The sequence below is a fragment of the Acanthisitta chloris genome, unplaced genomic scaffold (genome assembly GCF_000695815.1).
Source record: "Acanthisitta chloris isolate BGI_N310 unplaced genomic scaffold, ASM69581v1 scaffold31039, whole genome shotgun sequence".
Classification (NCBI taxonomy): domain Eukaryota; kingdom Metazoa; phylum Chordata; class Aves; order Passeriformes; family Acanthisittidae; genus Acanthisitta; species Acanthisitta chloris.
In genome coordinates this window covers 1-19,789 of record NW_008693574.1, presented here as the reverse complement: position 1 = coordinate 19,789, position 19,789 = coordinate 1, and the positions used below count along the sequence as shown (strand labels likewise).

General features: G+C 38.2%; 1 protein-coding gene across 1 annotated transcript in view; it reads right to left on the bottom strand.

Moving 5' to 3' along the window:
* Window positions 1–18,990, bottom strand: part of MTM1 (myotubularin 1) — a 28,175-nt gene extending 9,185 nt beyond the window's left edge. Inside the window, exons 1-8 of the mRNA XM_009083119.1 lie at window positions 18,926–18,990; window positions 17,972–18,044; window positions 16,201–16,295; window positions 15,078–15,188; window positions 14,074–14,175; window positions 4,905–4,988; window positions 3,537–3,686; window positions 1,564–1,752 (exon numbers count right to left, since the gene is read on the bottom strand). Coding sequence (XP_009081367.1) covers window positions 1,564–1,752; window positions 3,537–3,686; window positions 4,905–4,988; window positions 14,074–14,175; window positions 15,078–15,188; window positions 16,201–16,295; window positions 17,972–18,044; window positions 18,926–18,988 — 867 coding nt within the window. The 5' untranslated portion in view covers window positions 18,989–18,990. The remainder of the gene's footprint in view (window positions 1–1,563; window positions 1,753–3,536; window positions 3,687–4,904; window positions 4,989–14,073; window positions 14,176–15,077; window positions 15,189–16,200; window positions 16,296–17,971; window positions 18,045–18,925) is intronic.
* Window positions 18,991–19,789: the final 799 nt, after the last annotated feature.

The following is a 19,789-nucleotide window of genomic DNA, read 5'->3' as shown; positions in this document are numbered from 1 at the left end:
AAAATGCAAGCAATTGAGTCAGCATCTCAAAATACAAACCATCAGGTTAAAACCTAGCCAAACAGCCTCTGGGATAGAGTCTATGAAAAACCCCAATTGTGCTATACACACAAAACCAATAATAATGCTTAACAAATAATATTCTCTATTATAGAGAAGAAAGTGGTACATGTACGAATAGAGAATCACACAATGTGATTCATACACATATCTCATCTGCACAGAGAAAACTACTAATATTATTGCCCCTCTTGAATTCTGAAGCAACTTAATATTTATTATATATAAACCTCCCTGAGAGAAACAAGTTTTACCATTTCATATTCCGTACAGCACAAACATTGAAGAGGACTCATTTCATTAAATTAGTGTCTGTTTTGTTCCACAAAACTATTCATAAGCTACAATTTCTTCTCTCCCAGACAAGTGCACTTACCATTTCACTTAGATCTCAAACCCTCCTGAGCTCAAGTTTCTCATGCTCTTTGCTGTGCAGACACACACCTTCCTGGTAACTACTGAAGAGTATGTTCACTTCATCTGTGTTTGAAGTTCAGTGGGTAAGGGACTATGCTGGGCATGGTATATTCCCATATGACAAAAGAGTTAAACTTGTTTCCTTCAGTGCCACTCCCTAACACCTTTTTTTCATATAAACATAGAGCACATCTATGTCTGCTGTGCTGTATGTCAAATACATATCACAGTGTGACTGGCATTATCTCAGCATGCCTGAACGATCTAGTCCTCACCAGAGCTGAGGGGGAGCAGAGGAGAAACCAAGCTACAGAGACACCTTTTCTTCTTCAAAGGTTAGAGCAGATACGTTTCAAGGTCTCTTCCAGTCTGGGCTGCTGTATGGTTCTGATCCCATTTAGGCTTTGATCACATAGCAAAGCAACAGTCAGTTTGTCTGATGGAAACACTGTTTCTGCACTTATAAACTATAAGCCCCTGGGGAAGAACAGGTACTGAGGTATCCAAGACCACACCCATTCTGTTGTTCAGACTGCAAACCCCCAAATTAACTTATTCATCATTTTCTCCTTATCTGCTGGATGCCTGGATAGGTCTGAAGTGGTTGTTGTTATGGTTAGGAAGAACCATAGTATGCCTGCCAGAGGGCTTGGTTTTAGGCACACAGCCTTTCCAGGACAGAATTCCCAGAGGACTGGAAGCAGAGCTGTGTCTTGCACAGAGGTGGCATGTCATTCCAAGAGGTGGCATGGCCTACAGCCCAGCCTACATCTACCTCACAGTGCAGAGTGCAGTCACACCTGATGTCAGTTCCATGCTAAGATCTGTGCTTGACTGATAACAGACATGGTAAAGCATGTCTGAAAATCCACATATGGGCCTGAAACCCTGCTTAGGGACCTACTTTAGGCACTTATGTCCTGTGATAGCCTCGAGCCTCAGTATTTCATTATGCAAATATGTACTTGATGATGCAAATTTAACTATATTAAGATTACGACTGTTCCCCAAAACCTCACAGAAAAGTTCAAACTAAGCCTCCTCCCCAGTCCTTCACAAATAAGACTACTAAAAGCATCTGCTCACCTTGTTTGCGACTGCGTTGACGCTAGGCCTCGCGTCATAGATGGTCAGTTTGGAGATCTGCCCGTTGGCCTCCCTGATGATATCGAGGTATCTTTCATCATCTTTATTCCGTTTGCCACTCATTCCAACGAGGGGCTGACTGCAGCGCATGATGACAGCTTGAGTCTCGGGATGAATCCACGAGAGAACCTAGTCACGTGTCAAACACACATCGGAAGAAACGCGTTTTATTTAAAAAAAAAAGTAACTTCAAATATAAAGCTACATTCTTTAAAACAGATAATATGAAAATTAACACTTTTAACTTTATTTCTTCAAAATATAATCCCTAGACATCTCAGCTGCTTTTACTTTTAGTCACATAAAATTTAATAATAATCTTTAAAAGAGTTCGTTCTCTTACCTATTTGACGCTTACAGAAATCACACTTACCTACACAATCCAGTGTATTTTAGTATTTTCCTACAAGTCTTAGGTTACACAAATAATTCTGAGCAAACTAGAAACAAATGCAGCAATATCTGCTGAAACCAAGAAACAATTCAGGAGAATGAAGTTATTGTAGACACGTTGACTAAGATGCTCCAATTCTACAAGAACAACTTTTCCCTTTTATTTCGCTGAGGAAGGGAAGTTGGACCTTTCTGCAGTATTTTGAATGTTTTCTCTTCTCTTTAAAGTACATTTTGCTCCTCAGCCCTCTTTACAAAGAGAAGGCACTGGAGCAAAGAACATGCTGCCTTTGTGGTTGTTCTAAGCCAGAGGGGACATGCCACAAAAGAGAGATAGTGAGCTGCCCAGGGAACGGATGCAGTGCCAGAGATTAAAGATAAGCAAGAAACGCAAGAAGCAGGCAAAAAAATCTGAATTCATTGTCGAAAAATATTAAGAAACAATATTCTTGCCCAGTTTGAAAGTTGTGGGTTACAGAGTGAAAGAACATCAGAGTTCCCTCCTGCAACATACCCTGAAGTGTAGAGCACGAGACCTGCCAGTGTGTGTGTGTGTGTGTGACTATGACTGCTTATTTCCTGACAAGAATAAAATTATTATTTAAAATTACTATTTTAATAAAATTACCATTCCCAAGGAAAAGACTCTCCTTGTACATGCATACCAAAAGCCCCACCATGAATTTTGAGATGACAGGGATGATATAGCTGGGTTGTAAGAACTATATGCACACACCAGACATTACACACATGTGTGTAGATAGTAAATTTAGAATTCTAGGCCTAGCTGGTCAGTAAATACTGTATGTAATAAATATTTCTCATATCGAGCTCTGCATCTATTTGAAACGAACTGAGACTCAAGGCAGATTTCCAATACTGGCTAAGAATCTAGCACCTTTTCTGAGTCTGCCAAATCTAAATATTCATTAAAACAAGTATTGGGATAAAAATTAGTATTTTCCGTAGTGCTGTAAAGAGCTAATATATAACAATTCTCTTACCTCAAAGAATTTTTGTTACAGAAATATACTCAAGAAGCCAAATAAGTTTATCTTAAATTCCACAGACTAAAAAACCTAAGAATTCACTACAGAGACTATGCATGAAGTCTTATTTTAGGACTGACCATTGGAACTATGTTTAAATGCCATGGGGCTTGCTTACAGGATAGCATTTGCTATCACTTTTTATGGGCATCCAGCTATAGTCACCCAACCAGTTCAGCTCGCAGGCTAAGGCTCATCCTTCATTAAGAAAAGGGAAACAGCACTGATGCCATTGTTACTAGCAAAGTCAAGTTAAAACCAACGAAGCTGGAATGGGTGATTGTTGTGGGGCAAAACCAAAAATGTGGCTTGGCCAAGACAGCAGTTTCAAGCAGTGAAAACCACCAGCCAATCAAAACTACTTTGCTGTAATCATTTCCAAAAAAAGTATCCTCTGTGTTGTGTTCAGCAAAAAGTTGTTTGGATGCCTACCTAAAACCAGCCATGTAAGTTCCAACATGTAATACTCACCGGGATTCTATTTCGGGATCTAAAGGCAGCAACTTTCTTGAGATCATCATCTGTTGCATTATATGGCACAACTAAGAGTGATGGATATGTGTCACACAGCCCGTAATGTTCGTTGATGAAAGTTACTCGCCACCGTTCATTAGGAAGCCCCTAAAACACAAGGCAAAGTTTTTCAATGCATTTTTGGCTGTACAAATAACAATTCTGCTCCTGAATTTTACATGACATTATGGCCACATGGTGGCAACAACCTACCAATTTAACCTAACTAAAGTACTGTTTAAAAACAATGGAAGAAAAAAATAAAGATTACAAGACCACACTAACCAGCTCACTGCTGATGGATTCACAGCCTTGAACAGCTGCACAGCCAACTCATACCCTTATGTACACAAATAAGTTTCAAAACAGTGATTGAAACTAGGAGATGCATTTCTTTAACTGTGAGACTGAGGAAAGAAAATTACCTTATATCCTTCCTTAAAACTTTGCCTTTCCACCTTCCCTGCTGAAAAGATACTGTGGTCCTGAGCAGCTGGGGGAGGAAGTCTCACCATAACCTTTCTTCCCTGTAGCCTGATACTACATTCAGGTTAAAAGTAAGATTCTGGGTAGCTTTTTTGTTGAGAAAGAGCAATTTCTAGTAGCAGTTTGCCCAACTAAGGCATTTCACAAACAGCAGCCAGGAAACTGAGAGATACTGATAAGCCCTTCACACACTCACAGTGGGGTTTGTGTGGGTGTTTGTGCTTTACCTTTTTTGGGACTTAGGCTTCTAAATCATGAACCAAAAAACTATGGAGGAAAAAGGAAGTCCTTATTGTTTGCTATTTAATATTTTTAATAATATATTTAAAGCAAAAAAAATTAATTATCTAAAAGACATTTTAAAATTAAATATATCCTCTTCTTTCATTGACATTTTTCCAAAATCACCCGAAGAGCAAAGTAGAATAGTGATACTCATCCATAATTTCTGTAAAGCAATGCTGTTTCTAAAACAAGCTGCTTTTTCTCCCCCCTTTAGTTCAGGAAGAAGTAGACCAAATGAAATCTATGTTTAGGACACTGTAGTTACATATTTGGCACATTCTCCCCACCCCCTGCTCACTTAGCAGTGGCACATTGTAAGAGGCATCAATACCTTCCTTCAAAGAGCAAAGACTACCCTCCTGTGACATTCTAACTTTACTAAAGGTTCCAGTGCTTTATTTCTTCTCTTTTCTTTCAAGCTGTATTTCCATCTTCTCCCATTCTCAGCTCCCTACCACCGAAAAAGAACTGATAAGAGAAATGTACAAGCAGTAATTCCTCTCTGCAAGTTGTCACATATGAAAGCACCAGGCAACAGCAACTTCAATAACTCACTTGTCTCCTGTATTCAGACATCGGGTTGTACACCATCCATCCATTTACAGAAAACTTTTCTTCATTTACAAAGGCAAAAAAAAGCTGTAAGATGTAAAAGAAGCTTGTTACACCAAACTGACTGAAAGTGGCAAAAATGAGGGCTCATCATCAGTTACACCCTAATGCCCACCACGCTGTAGAACTGACTGCTCCATGCCAGCCTCACCCTCTCCATTTAAATCTGCTATGGGAAAACTGTAAAGCAAATAGAAAAGTAAGAAAAAAATGCAGATCTGCTAATGAAATAATGAAAACATGACAATAGTTAAGAGGTGACAAAAATAATAGAAGTTATAAAGCTTAAACTGTTGGATTTTTTATTTTACCGTCAGGAGGTTGAAATGCTTTAGAATAGTTTACTTCCTCCATTTCACATTATCACCAAATAAACTACCATCTTCTCCCCAAATTTTCTCCAATAGGTACAGCTGCAATTACTACACACAATATTAGATACTAAATCCAAAGTATAAAAAGGCTTTAAATGCTACTCATTGCCATTAGGAAGCAGATACTCTTCTGCATCCAGTCCCCAACTGATCCTTACTAACACAAATCTCATTTACTGTAAAACTCCATGAAAATTAAAAAGTTGCCATTGAAAATGCAATTATTAGCTGGTTACATTATCTGCTTTTCTCTTGCTTTGTTGCTCACTTTCACAACTCGGTTTATACAACACAGCATCCCCACCGAGGATTCCACCAAGTTCCTCATACCTTTTAGCTTCCTTCTCCTTTCAACCAATTCCAAGTGGGCTGTATTACCCAATTAACCCCTTTTTTCCTTGGTTTGTTTCTATAGTTTATGACAAAAGTAAAAGTAATGTTTATTTTAAGCATCTTCTTCACTGAGAAAATTGATTTTGGTGGCCTACAAATTCTTCGGATGCCAAAGGATCATGAAACTGAGTTACTTAAAAAAAAAAAAAAAAAAGAAAAAAAGAAAACACAGAAGAGAATGTGTTGTCTTAAGCTAACTTAAGCAGACGGAGCAGAAAGCACCTTAGAGCCCATCACAGCTCATCTGTAACAAAAATGCTGAACCAATCCCTAGCTACTCAAAAACATTAAAGAAGAAATTGAATGCTAAAACCTTTGCATCCCAAATCTGCGCCATTTTCACAGGCACAGAGCAGAACTAAGTAGAAACGAATAAAACTCGGCAAGCAAGAAAAAAGAGTGTGGTCTAAGGTGCCACAATTACACCTACAGAGGTAAGGCAATGCCTCACATGGACACCACAGCCCCAGCTGGAAGCTCTTGGGGTCTTATGAAGGCAGTCCATAACAGCTCCAGGCAATTCTGTTCAGCCCAATAGGTTACACTGGTTGAAACAGCTTTAATCAAAATGCAAAACTAAATCCTTCCAAAAGGAGGTTTTTCCTCATGTATTTCAAATAAACAAGTATTTTAAAAGGATGTTACAGCTCACACAAGATACTTAATCTCAGTTTTAGAAACTGGAATTTTAAATTAGTCTTTTAGAGCAAGTGCACTCACTGGCAAGCTTGCAGAAGTAAACAGTGCTGTGTCTTCTGAATGTCTTCACAATTTTTAGAGGGGTAGGCCTTCAGTGCAAATAAACATTACAAATTCTTTTGACTACGTGAACTGCTATAGCGTGGGATGAAGGGAGAGATAAAGAGAAAAAAAGACCATTTCATTAGAAGTAGATGCAAGTATCAGAAGTGGAAAAACTGAAAAATGTTGCTTGTTGGTTTTAATTGCAAAGTAGGAATACAGCAAAACAGGAATATCACTATCTGAAGCAGTAGATGCAACTGATTTGCTGAACTATTAATAAACAGCTACATACAAGAATCACCCCCTCCTCCCAAAGGAATTTGCTATACCCCAAAGAGCAGCTATGCTAAGAATTCACCAAGGAACCAGAGACAAAGGAGAATCTTATAACATTAGGAAACAGAAACACTGGAATCCTAACAGATCACTTAAAACGTGTTTCAAAGGCAGGAAAAATTTAAGATCCTACTTACTGCAATTTTCCTCACGAGAACTAAAAAATTTCTCAACTTAAGCCCCAAGAAGTAAAACAATAGTTTATTACAGTGCACTGTGATAGCTGTTACACAGAAGATTTTACCAACAAGAACAAAGAAGGTGCTGCTGCAAACTAAAAACAAATAGCAGCTATGCTGCTTGTGTTACCCACAAAATAATCCACAAGGCATCAGATGGAAAAGTGTATTTTGTTTTCACCTTTTAAAAACCAGGGCTAAATTTACAATGCATGAGGAGGGGACAGATCATCCTTTCCGAAAGAACAATGTCCTACTACGTACAGCATGATTCACTGAAAATGCTTGGCTACAGCAGCTTTACCACATCTGCTACAAAAGCTTGGACAATTAAGCTTCAGCAGTTCTGTTGACATTCCAGGTAGTGCACATTCTTCCTATATTGCTCAACAAATGGATCAACCAGCAAAAATCTGAAGTCTTCCAACTCACAGAACTGAATGCGAATGTGTATGGAGTGAAATTTGGACTTAGATTTTTTTATGTGAGCAGTTCAGAGAAAACTCCTGAAGTATACTCCAATAAGGCAGAGTATTTAAAAAATGAACAGACTTTAAAATCCTGAAGATTAAAAATTATTTTTCTTCTGCAAATGTTGACTAAATGATAACAAAAATTTATACGCACACAATTGGATGTGCACCACTGTGTAGAGACTGCACAATTAATCTGGTTACTACTGAAAGCCTTACTTGCTGTTCAAGAGACTAAAGATCTGAATCCCACTCCCACCACCCCAACAGCCTTTCACTTAGGAGGTGGTATTTCATGTCTTGAAATACTCTGTGGAGATGGCCTCAGCTTTAGTCCAGGCTAACTGCTAGTCTGAAATACAGCAACATCCCCACCCTACCTGAGGCTTGTTTCTCACAACTCTGAGTAGGACAATGTGCATTTAATACTCTGCATACATTTAGACTCCATTCATATAGTTCTATTTAATTTCAAACTGCAATTTAACTTCAGTGTAGCAAGCAATCCATGCTTATAACCATTTTGATACCAAGTTTTCACCTCACAGTGCCATAATCTGAATGCAATTCTACAGCACCACAGGCAAATGGGACAGAAAGAAATTATGGGAAGAAGAAATTATGTCATTTACAATATAATACAAATAGGTTATCTTATCATTTGATATAAGATCTGAAAAATGCTATCTTAGTAAAATTACATAGCTTAGCTTTTTGTGGATACAGGTTCCTTCACGTTAGAGCCTCATGCACACGTAGGGATGAAAGCAGGGAGGTCACTTCACTGCCCACAGGCATTTAGTAGAGACCAGCTGGGTATGTATTTATATCCTTCAGAGCGCAGAGGGCAGGGGAAGGTCGGAGAAGCAAACTACACAACTAGCTATGGGAATTGTGTGGCCCCACCAAGCAGAACAGCCCTGCCAGTCTCTCTCACTGCATCATTATTCACATAGGCAAGCATTGCAAATAGCAGAATAATAAAAAGTTTGCCAGTTCTATGCCTTCTTCACACGTCTTTTCTTCCCTCCACATTTATGGTACATCCCTGCTAAACCCCTCCTTCTCCCCAAACAATACTCTGAGCCTTCACCCTAAACTCATTTCTTTCTTCCCTCCACACACAAAATTCCATTCCCTGCTCTCATTGTTAATCCTGCCCCTCCAATAAAAAATTGTTCTCCGCAGCTCCTACTGCATCCAGTTTATTTTCCCAGGAATCAAATCAACTGCAGCTTCATCAGGTGTGTCCAAATTTGACAAAAATTACTGGAAATTAAAAAAGCAAACAAAAAAACCCCCCATCAAACCTACAGACAAGCAATTCAGGGTCAGAACAATTCTGCAATAAAGTAAGTGTGGTTTTTGGAGATCATGAAGAGGTTTTTCTAAATCATGAGCATATAATTAGAAAGCAGAACTGTGGTTTGTACAGGTGTACCTGAGCCAACTCTACATTACTTTGGTTGGATGCTGATCAAGGACAAGCAACAGTACAAGTTTCAGGCAAACTAGCTGCTTAACAAATCAGAGTATCAGGCAGCAAGCCTGAGCTGCCCTCCCTCCTCTCAGCACTGACTCTGGCTAGCTGAAAGGCATTTGAATAAAACACTGCTTTACCTTAAAGTTATACTGATTTTTTGTTTTATCTCACATCTTAGATTCAAAGTTTGCATTCACTTCTAATGTACTGGTCATATCTGTTTTAAGTTTGATGGAGATTAATGCTACATATCTGATGGAAGGCCATCAATTCCTAATGGTCTATCAACTAATTAAGAATCAGTTTCAAATTCTTTCCAGCTGTCATGGGAAACGAAGAAATCAAGGAAAGCTTTAAAGAGGTAAGATTCGAAAAAAAGTGTTGGGTATCAGCACTCAGAACACTTACAGGGTACAAGGCTTGTGACTTTTCAAAACCTGTGGTTGGTTAAACCAAGCAACACTCAATCGTACATCAGTTAAGATTTTTGCAAAAGCAAATTAAAGGCTCTGCACAGAATGGATGCAGGGATTTCATTACATATCCACAGTCTAAAAACAGTTAACTACTGCTTCACTTGAAGCAGAAGGCTACCACTTCACTTTAAAAAAAGCTTTCAGATCTTGTAATATTTTTGGTAAGCGACTTTTTATGCTTCACTGTGCAAATAATTGTCTGCTTCCTTGCAGGTGCTAACCCACAATTTCAACACACGCAGTATCTTTTTCAGTCCTCCTACAGACCAAGTGCTTGTCTTCAACATTCAATTTATCCTTACCAATCTGTACACAAAAATAATATGAGACACACTGGCTGCTCACAACACAACGTAGTTCTGCGAGATAAAGAAGAAAGAGCTGCAGTCTGACAATAGCTGGGCAAGCAGTCTACTTACCCCTGTAAATATAATACATAAATAAATATACAGATACCAGTATAAATGCAGTAGTGACATTTATTCTTTGTGGAATCATAGCACATAAATACATGTTATACTTGTACATGAATAAATAACGTATATAGAATTTATGAACTACTTGACCAACCTTTATGCATCACAAAAGAGCAGCAAAACTAGAACAAGTGCTACACGTGAGGAAAATAAATTGGTTTTTTCTATTCTTAACTTATTGGTTTGTGCTTTTCATATATTATAAATCACTCAGCTTTAACTCAGTAGAAAAGGCTGTCAGTTTCTCAGCGTGTTTGAAAATGAAGATTATCATTACCCTTGCCTTTAATATGCTGCTACTACAACTCAGCCAGCCACATCTTACCTATTCATCTAAAAACTAAGATCAGATGTTGTAGTGCTTACATAACTTCTGATCATCTGTGAACACACTAACCCCACACCACTGCTGCACCCAGTCTGACATGTCACTGAAGGTGAGGCCTCAAGTCAAGAGGTTCTTTGCCAAATCCAGTGCTATACCAGACAGGCACCTACACCAGGCCTTGCTGCCACCTAAAGTCATCTTTAGTAGACCCATCAGAAATAATGGCATGATCTGACTCTTGGACATTTTAAATTACCAGGACAACTAGCAACATCAGGAGTGGGAGAGGTCGAAGTCAGACAGCATGACTACCAGTGTCTCATCAAAACTGGCATTCCCACAGAGCTATCATGGTCAGAAATAAACACCTATCATGCAGGTATTTGTGGTGAATAATCCTATAAAAATTATGATGTGTAGTTTCGAGATAAGATCAGGAAGTAAAGCAGCTCCTATGCAGAAACTACACTACGGAGGCCAAATATATCTTTTGTGGTGTTCGACAATGTTTCATTTTGGGGGTTTGGCTATTTTGGCTTTATTTTTTCAAACTTTTTAAAAAACACTTTCAACAACGATTTTCTTTCAATTAGCAGAAGTTTGAAAATGCAGCAGAGGGTTAGGAACAGCAGCTGTTCCCTACCAACTAGGCTGTCAGTCACATGACTTATCAGATTTTACTTTACGTTACTGATTCAAGGAGATGTGAACCCAACCTATGCTCAAACTGGAGACAAACAGGAATTAGCTTCTGGAAGTAAGAACAAAGGACAATGCTGAGGCACTGAGGACCAGCCGTGAACAGACATGATTTATTACAGGCTCTCAAACACTGCTGTTGGGATGGTGATGGAGACAAATCTTGAAAACAACAGGTACACACCAAGCAGAAATAATCCATTTGTCTGAGAATGGTACAGCATGAAGAAAACAGAAGCAAGGCAGCTCTACAAGTTTCCGTCTAGGATCAGCTCTAACAATATGGTTCCACTAAAGCTGAAAATCAATAAGATAAAAATCTGACATAAAATATAAAAGAACAGATAAGAATCAGGACAGTAAAACTTCAGACTTTTATTGTCCTGATGCTGCCTTCTTTTAAGCTGATGAACCAGCTAAAGATCAAGAATGAAGTTCCACAAGGTGGTCTGAGCAAAACTAGCACTTCAACACTGCTGAAAAAAGACATCCCTCTCTTCTCCTCAGCCTGCTCCCTGTTCCACTCACATCTTCTCTTGCACTGGTTCTGATGCAGACTGATTTCAAACCAGGCCTCCTCAAATAAATTAAAGTGACACAAGACTAACCAAAACACAGAATATTTTGTCCTGGATAAATGGGTTACATTGGCTTACTTTGTGATTACACAAATATCAGTTTGGTACCAACCACATAGCTGGAAGGTAGAGAGAAGGAGACCAGAAAAAAGCAAGAGCTTAGCATCTGAGTAGCAGAGAGCTACCATTCTCACCCAGCTGTCATGTGGAGCCACAGCACGTTCTTTATAGAACATCTCCCTGATTGAGCTGTCTACATGGCCACAGTGTTAGAGTACACTTAAAGGAGAAAGCAGGCACAGCCCAGACACAGTGCCACATTCAGACAGTGAAACCCTGTTCTAAACCAGCCACTGAAAGGAGCAGTTCCATCATCCCTCTTCACATATATCCACCCATAGATGCCCTGACCCCATTCTCACACTGCACTAACGAGACAGGAAATAACTGAGGGTAAAGGTTTTATTTTTATCTCCTTTTTTAACTTTAGTTCCTTTCAGTTCCCTATCTGGCTCATCACTCAGCCTCAAACTTGCCCAGGAAAAAACAAGGCAGGAATGAAAAATCAGGCAGAAACACCCACCTTTGGCAGGATCAATTTAAACTGCTTGCTGAAATACAGTGAAAGCACACAAAAATATCACACACTTGCTTAGCTCATGTTAAAGTTAAGGGCTCATCCACACTGTGACATTAGAAAATAAGGACAGGTGCAACTTCAGATGTAACACAGGTTCACTTTATTTTACTCCAAAGTAATCGTAATTTCTAATGGTTATAGCCTGCTTCTGACACAGCTAAGAGACAAAATACAGCCATTCTCCATACTGTCACTAGCTTGCCAGCTTTTGTGCTTTACTGCATCCGAAGACAAAATTACTGCTGCCTTGACCAAGACTTTTGTGATTGAGTGTAATTTTTCCTGGCAAGGTATGTTCATGCAGGCCATGTGATCATGAGCTTTACTAGGTTCAACGGGTCCATCAAATAAAGCAGGAAGTGTACTACTCCACACATTACTCACTGCCATGACCAGAAAGGATCACTGGGTCTTTCTGGATGACAAAATCTAATACAAGCCCACATCCCATCACCACAATATTCAGGCCCTGCAGTTACACTGGACACCATTAAAAAAATAAAAAATCCCACAAGAGACTCTCCTAAGTCAGTAACAACTTGATTTGTCCACATTCACTACATGCAGATCAACAAATCCTCAATGTAAGGAAAAAATATAATTTTTCACCATGAGAATGCTGGATGACATTGCCCAGAGACATGATGGAATTTACCTCAGAGGAAATATTCAAGAATAGGTTTGACTGTGCCCTGGATAACCTCATCTATGGTCCCACTTGCAACAGAAGCCACAACCTGATAATGTCCAGAAGCCACTTTTGACCTGAACTTCTCTATAACTTGCTATTTCTACACATAGCTTCCTCTTTTCCATCATACTTTCAAAGTCCATATATCCTGTGATGCTTTTAAACATTCTCCATTGTAAGATGCATAAGAAGCAGCAGTAGAGATATATTCACTTTTTCAACAACTGTTTTCTTTGAGACCATAACTCCTCACACCTACCCAAATGCAGAAACCTGTTTCGTTTCTAAGGGCCTATTCCTCAACTCTACAAAATATTCTAAGCAAAAGCATTTATTTTCCCTTATGCTTTCATTGCACAGTTTGCATACAGAATGCAACATTTCTGCAATAAAGTTTTAAAGAATTAGATGTTTAGTCTGGCTCACTGACTGACATGTATCTTCAGAGAAGGAAATAAGACTCTTACTGCAGCCTTGTACACTCAGCAATTCCCTGAACAAAGTTCTTAAAAATTCAGAGCAGAACCCTCCAGTATTTTGTGAACAGAGCTCTTATACAACTGTCCTCAATAAAAGCACCTCAATGAAGTGCACACTGAATATTACAAAGGACAGAATACAGTATTTATTAAAGAGATGTCAAATGATTCACACCAAGCACAGTATACAGATTTCATCAACGAAATGAAAGATAATGGCTAGTTTGCATCATTGTCACTTGATTCCTTCCATAAGATGCTTTAACCTGAAATAAATGTGTAAATTCAGAACTGTATTAGCTGCCTGTTGTATTTTTCATTACTTTATCATTAGTTCATCATTCATCAATAAAACAAGTGTCTTGCCATGTTTTCTTCTCCTGAAGTGAAGCTCTTCGTGATTCATATTTATCACTGCCTTGGAGACTGCCTGACAGTTTAACATTTTCAAGAAATCAAGTAGGACATGTACTACTGTATTTCCTAATTAGGGAGGCTAATTTGCAGTTTCTGTGCAATGAAATCTGTAAGGAGCTCAGCAGTTTACCTGAAGTACAGCACACCCAATTTTACAAAACACATAGACAAAAGTGTTGTAAATATACAAAATAAAAGCATTATTTCTCTATAGTTTATGCAGACAGATGCAGATTCTATGTTTACTCTTTTGAAGCAGCCATGATGTAGTCATTAGTAGGTAAAACAGTTAATTGGCAAGAACTTTGCATTCAGACAACTCAAGAGTATCAATGATGTAACTTACCAAGTTATGTGACTGGGGAAAAGCATATTTTGTGAGGACTTCAAATATATCTCTTCTACTGTGCCCTTCTTGTTTTAAGGCAAACCGTAAATTTCTCATATCCTAAAAGAAAGCCATTATCTTTTCAGTGAACCAAAGCAGTAAGACTTCTCTGATGTACAAATGTTGTATTATACACTAAACATGATTTAGATTGTGGTTGGCACACATCTCAAACCCTTGTGACTGTTCACCTTTATTTCTTATCCCATAAACCTGAATAGAGCATAAGAATTGTACAAATAAAGCAGTACCACACTGTGTGATGCAAACGTCCAGCATGAAGCCATCGGAAAAGGCTGTGTCTGATTGACTAAACAGTCTCGTGAGTTGATGAATGCTTGCAAGATGGGAATTACTCTGGTTTTAAAATGAACATTTGCCAATAATCTGTGTAGAATATATTTTCCCTAGCTATTTCCTCATCGCTAGTATCAAAAAGAAGCTAAGAATCAAATGTGCATACATACTCGGTACGAGTTAATTAAAGTACCCTGAACTATCCACTGGGAACTCCTCTATGACATTATTTTATCATGGTGACATAATTTTTTGTGAGACTAAGGAAACAGAGATAGCTGTTACATAAGCTTTCCACTGGCTTTACAGTTTACAAAGCCCCAGTTTGAGGTGTTCTTCAAAGACATTAGAATTACAAAAAAAATCCTTCTAGAGAAAATAACATAAATGAAGCAATGCAGGAATAATGCCCTAAAATAAGACTAATGTGCAAAATCTCTTGTCACCTGGTGATTCAGAAAGAAGATCAATCCTCTCTCCCTGCATGCAGAGAGGACAGTCAAACAGCCCTTTATACAAAAGGTATTTCCCTGTCCAGTTCCAAAAAGCTCTTTTTAAATTCAGCTGTAAGGAACAAGTGCTTTTTCCTTCCTATGAATAGGAAAGCTAAATGAGAAAAGAAACCTCTAGATTTTACTTCCTATTGAATTACTGCAACGTCTTACTTTACAGGTTATATCTAGTCCATAAGAGTTCTCTCCTCTGCTTGAAGCTCCTCCCATTTTTTCAATTCTTGAAATTACTCCCAGTGGAACGTTCAAGACTACAACTGGATCCTGCAAGGAAAGTTTGAGTAAGAAAAGATTAATCTGAAGACTCAAGCAAAATGTTCTTATGCATTCCAGAACAGAAAGCAGACACGAAATATATACAGGAAGCAAAGGCATTTTTGTGCCTTTTGTGTCTCCCCTAGCAACATGTTAAGAAGTCTGTACAGTCACTCTACAGCCTAGAACATCATCCAATTTAACATGCAACAAAAATACTTCATGTCTAATACAGTATGCAGGGAACAAAAGTGGCAACACCCTAAGAGATGCCTTCTGCCACACACTACTGATTGCCTCTGCTTGGTCATACTGCCTTATTGATACACACCATAAAGCAGAACTAAATGGAAAAAGAGATTACAAGTAGAGTTAACTCCAACCAGAAAGAACTTAGTTCAACAGTCCCAAAACCTTATGTTTTAAAATACCCCAAACATATTAAGAAACAGATCACAAGCACATTTTATTCTTTTCTATGTTGCTGCTTATCGAACACACTACCACTCCACCCACCCACACGAGGTTCTATTGATCAAAGTGTATTTTTCTTTTCCAGCAGAAAGGACAATCAAAGTCCTGGTTTACTGACAGCCATTTTAAGAACTATTGCACATCATTAGTTGCTGCCCTTGATCTATCACAGAGTAAGTGTAAAGGGAATAGCTATCAAAAAAAGCTTAAAGATAAAGGTATCAATTCAGTATGATTCAAGTGTAATTTTACCAGGCAAAAGTCACACTTTTACAACGCATTTAACTTTAAAGAAATTCCATTTTATACAGATTTCTCAGTGGCACAAAGGCAATTACTATTTAGCCATTACACTATTAAGATATGGTTATTACAAGCTTTACACACCATTTCAAGCAAAAAGCCTCCCATGCAATTCCAGAAGCATATGTGTGCCAAAGCTAAAACAAATGAACTGGCCACAAAATAGATCAAGGGCAGGGGGGGTTAAGGGAAGGGAGTTAAAAGCCAACTCATCCCATGGAAGTAATTGTGGCATATTACTCACATTTTCCACACTTCTTAGGTACAGCCTGTAGTTTGTGATGTACACTCTTCCTTTAACAGGGCCATTAAATGGACACATATAAATAACATCCTTGTCTGTAAGAAATGCAGCATTTCATAAAGATTGTGAAAAGGCAAAATGAGAACTGAAGACATCAGTTAAGCAGCAGTAAAATAAAAAGTGAGCTGTACTCATAAGAGCCAGAGATGAATGAATTTGAAAAGTAATAAATCTGAGTTTTATTCAGTCAAACTATTAAGAAAATGTGAAAGACTCATATACTGAACTTGTCCAAATTAAGTGCACAGATTTCAGAAGCCTCCCCTAGTTACACTTGTATTCTCTTTTCCAGCACTACACAGGAGAGGGCAGGACATAGAACAGTGAGTACTGTGATTACTGTACTACTCTATTCATCATCCCAGAACAAATATATTTTTGATACTATTACATCTTTCTATAACCAGTTCTGCATTGAATTAGGTAGTTCAAGTTGTACAGTGTTTAGGGAACACATCATGCTAAACAGAAACACTGCATTTGAATTTGAGGCAATCAAACACAGCAGGGCCTTCAGCAGTGTTTCAGCAAAGACAGTAACAAAGCAAGTACTAACACACACCACCCAAAAGAAAAGGAAGCAATCAGAATTATAGAATCTTTAAAGATGGAAAAGACCTCTAAGATCATTGAGTCCAACCATGACATTAATGACTTCCATCTTGTTTGGTCCTGTCCTCTCATTTCTTTAGCCCAATCTATTTATCTGCCTTCCACAATAAGCACCCTCCTTCCAGTGTGGTGCCCCAAAGCACATACAATTTTCATAATGATATCATACACTCATCTTAGTTGCACACCCTCTCCTTCATGCCTTCCTCATTAAAAACATAACTACTTCCTCTGAATCACCATTTTGCTTTCGCCTTGGCCAATATCTTGTTTAGAAATCCACCTAAGAAATCCTCAGGCAGGGGGGAGGAGAAGCTCCACAAATAAAAGACAGATCTCAACAAAACCTTCCATTTCAGGAAGAGCCTCCATCAAGTAAGAAAACCGTACACAATACATTCACCTCCCTTATGCCACAACATTATGATATGTAAAGACCAACAAGTGCTGAGCAGTTATGTCTGTGCCCTGTTGTGTCAAGGAAACATAAGACAGTGCTTAGGGAAGTCACTTTGGGCTCAGGCTGCACAGTACTGTACAAGGTATCATAACACAGTGGGTGGCAGGTAGAATTCTTTTGCCTTTGAACGCTTGGAGGAGCTCTCATCATTAGATTTGTGCTACTTAGTCTGTAGATACAATTATGACACAACTTGACTTGCAATTTCTTTCTATCAGAGGATCTGCCATGTGAGGAAAACAAGACTTTAAAGACTTAAAAAGTTATTTGTGATAAGTGATAAAAAGTCCCTATCAGAATGACTTTGAAAAATACATGACATTTCACATGACTTTGTCCCCAGTCCAAACCAGTCCAAATCACAGAACAATCCAGTAAGATACATGTGTGTGCCAGACTACTGAACACCACTGCCCCAGGCAGCTATACAGCTTCATACCTGTAACTCTGGTCTCTCCTGGCAGACGAGGGATTTCTTCATTTTGTTCCCAGTTAGTTCCATCTTTCAGAGTCTAAAGAAGAGGAGTACATCAGCACATCATATTTTATTTACAATTTCTTCAAGTTCCAGATTTAAAAAAACCTTAAAGGTAGTTGCTACTGAACACCACTGCCCCAGGCAGCTATACAGCTTCATACCTGTAACTCTGGTCTCTCCTGGCAGACGAGGGATTTCTTCATTTTGTTCCCAGTTAGTTCCATCTTTCAGAGTCTAAAGAAGAGGAGTACATCAGCACATCATATTTTATTTACAATTTCTTCAAGTTCCAGATTTAAAAAAACCTTAAAGGTAGTTGCTGCATGGGAAAGGTTTTGCTATGCAGGAATTGACAGACTGAACCAAAACAGGTTAAAGCGCAACTATTAAACACTTATAAGTGAACAGATCTGAAACATAAACATGTTTTAGTCTTTCTCCTTCTAAAAGAATAGTCAATTATATTTGCATTAAACTGGAATTAAATTTCTATACTCTAAGTTCTCTGAACGTTTTGTGCATTTAATTTTCCAAGTATGAAGAGCCTGGAAGAAGGAATCAACTGAAATTACTTAAGCAATGTACTCACAACTATCACACACAATCTACTCATTTGTGACTTTCCCACGTTCAGTAGTTTCTGTTTTCTTGCACCCAGGTTACATTTTCTTCAGCTGCACAGCATCAAAAAGCAGAGGGGGATGACATTTAGATTGTTTTAATGTATTTTTCACTACAGATGAACATTTTAAAACTGAGCCAGCCAAACATAAGGTATAACTTAGCAATTGCAACACAGAATCTTTCTATGGCAAAAAAAGTGTCAAAAATTTTCAAGAACGCCACAGAATATTTTGAGGTAGAATTCAAGGATGAGAGTAAGTATATTATAACTCATTTTAAGGAGGCTCTCATAAGCTGTGACAGAGAATACTTCACCAATCCACTCCAAAAGATAATTACATCAACTCAGTTAACTCCATTAGAATTTTAGCAGTAAGTATATACATTCAAGAAGTCATTTAAATACTTATTTCTCTAACCAAATATGGAAGACAGTGATCTCTGGGAATGTTAATGTAAAAAAAGAAAAACATGAAAGAAGTTATACTCACCCTTTTACTTGAGGAACTCTCCAAGGAGTTGGAATTATACTTAGGTGTTGATGATGAGGCCATACCAGGTATCTGACAAGTAAGCACAAATCGGACACTTAAACTTCCTCCCAGACTACATACTATATACAGGAGAGATTTTAGTCCATGGGTAGACATCAAGAACTTACAGGAATGTTTTGTCAGTTACTACTCATTTTAAAAATTATACAATGCCTTGTAATTGGAGGTCCCTATTTAAAAGCATCCAAATCTAACAAGAAATTCATTACTAGCTTTGCAATTGCTCTTATTATAAGGAATATTCTGACTCAAGCTCTATACTGGAATTCAGTTGTTGGAATACTATTATTAGTTCGGTTGAGTGCTTGTTTTAAGTGACTGAATACATATTATGAAATGCAACCTACTTGGGAGTATTTGTATTAAGGCTTTTCATTTAGGAAAACAGGAACAAACAAAGATTATTGCACAGCTCTTGAAATCAGAAGCATGTCAATACACTCAAGCGTTTCAAGTTAAAAACAAAACAAAAAGAAGGACTTGCACAGCATTTCATTGAAAAACAATCCCCCATTTCCTAACTGGAGCTTCAGTCAGCACACCAGAAGAGGGAGTGTCCAGTCTTCTGCTCTGAACAACCTTCACGTATTTAAAGGAAAAGGATTTAATTTATTTTTTTAAATTGTATTAAAGACAGAATCGCATGACACAGGATTCATCATCTTAATTTCCCAACATTGCACAAGAGATGTCTAGAACTAACACTGGGGAAATACTCATACCTCCCTTTCACTAGTCACATGTCAACCAATCTGCCATCCCACAGCAATCTTCAAGAGATTCTGGTTGGCTGGTTGGCGG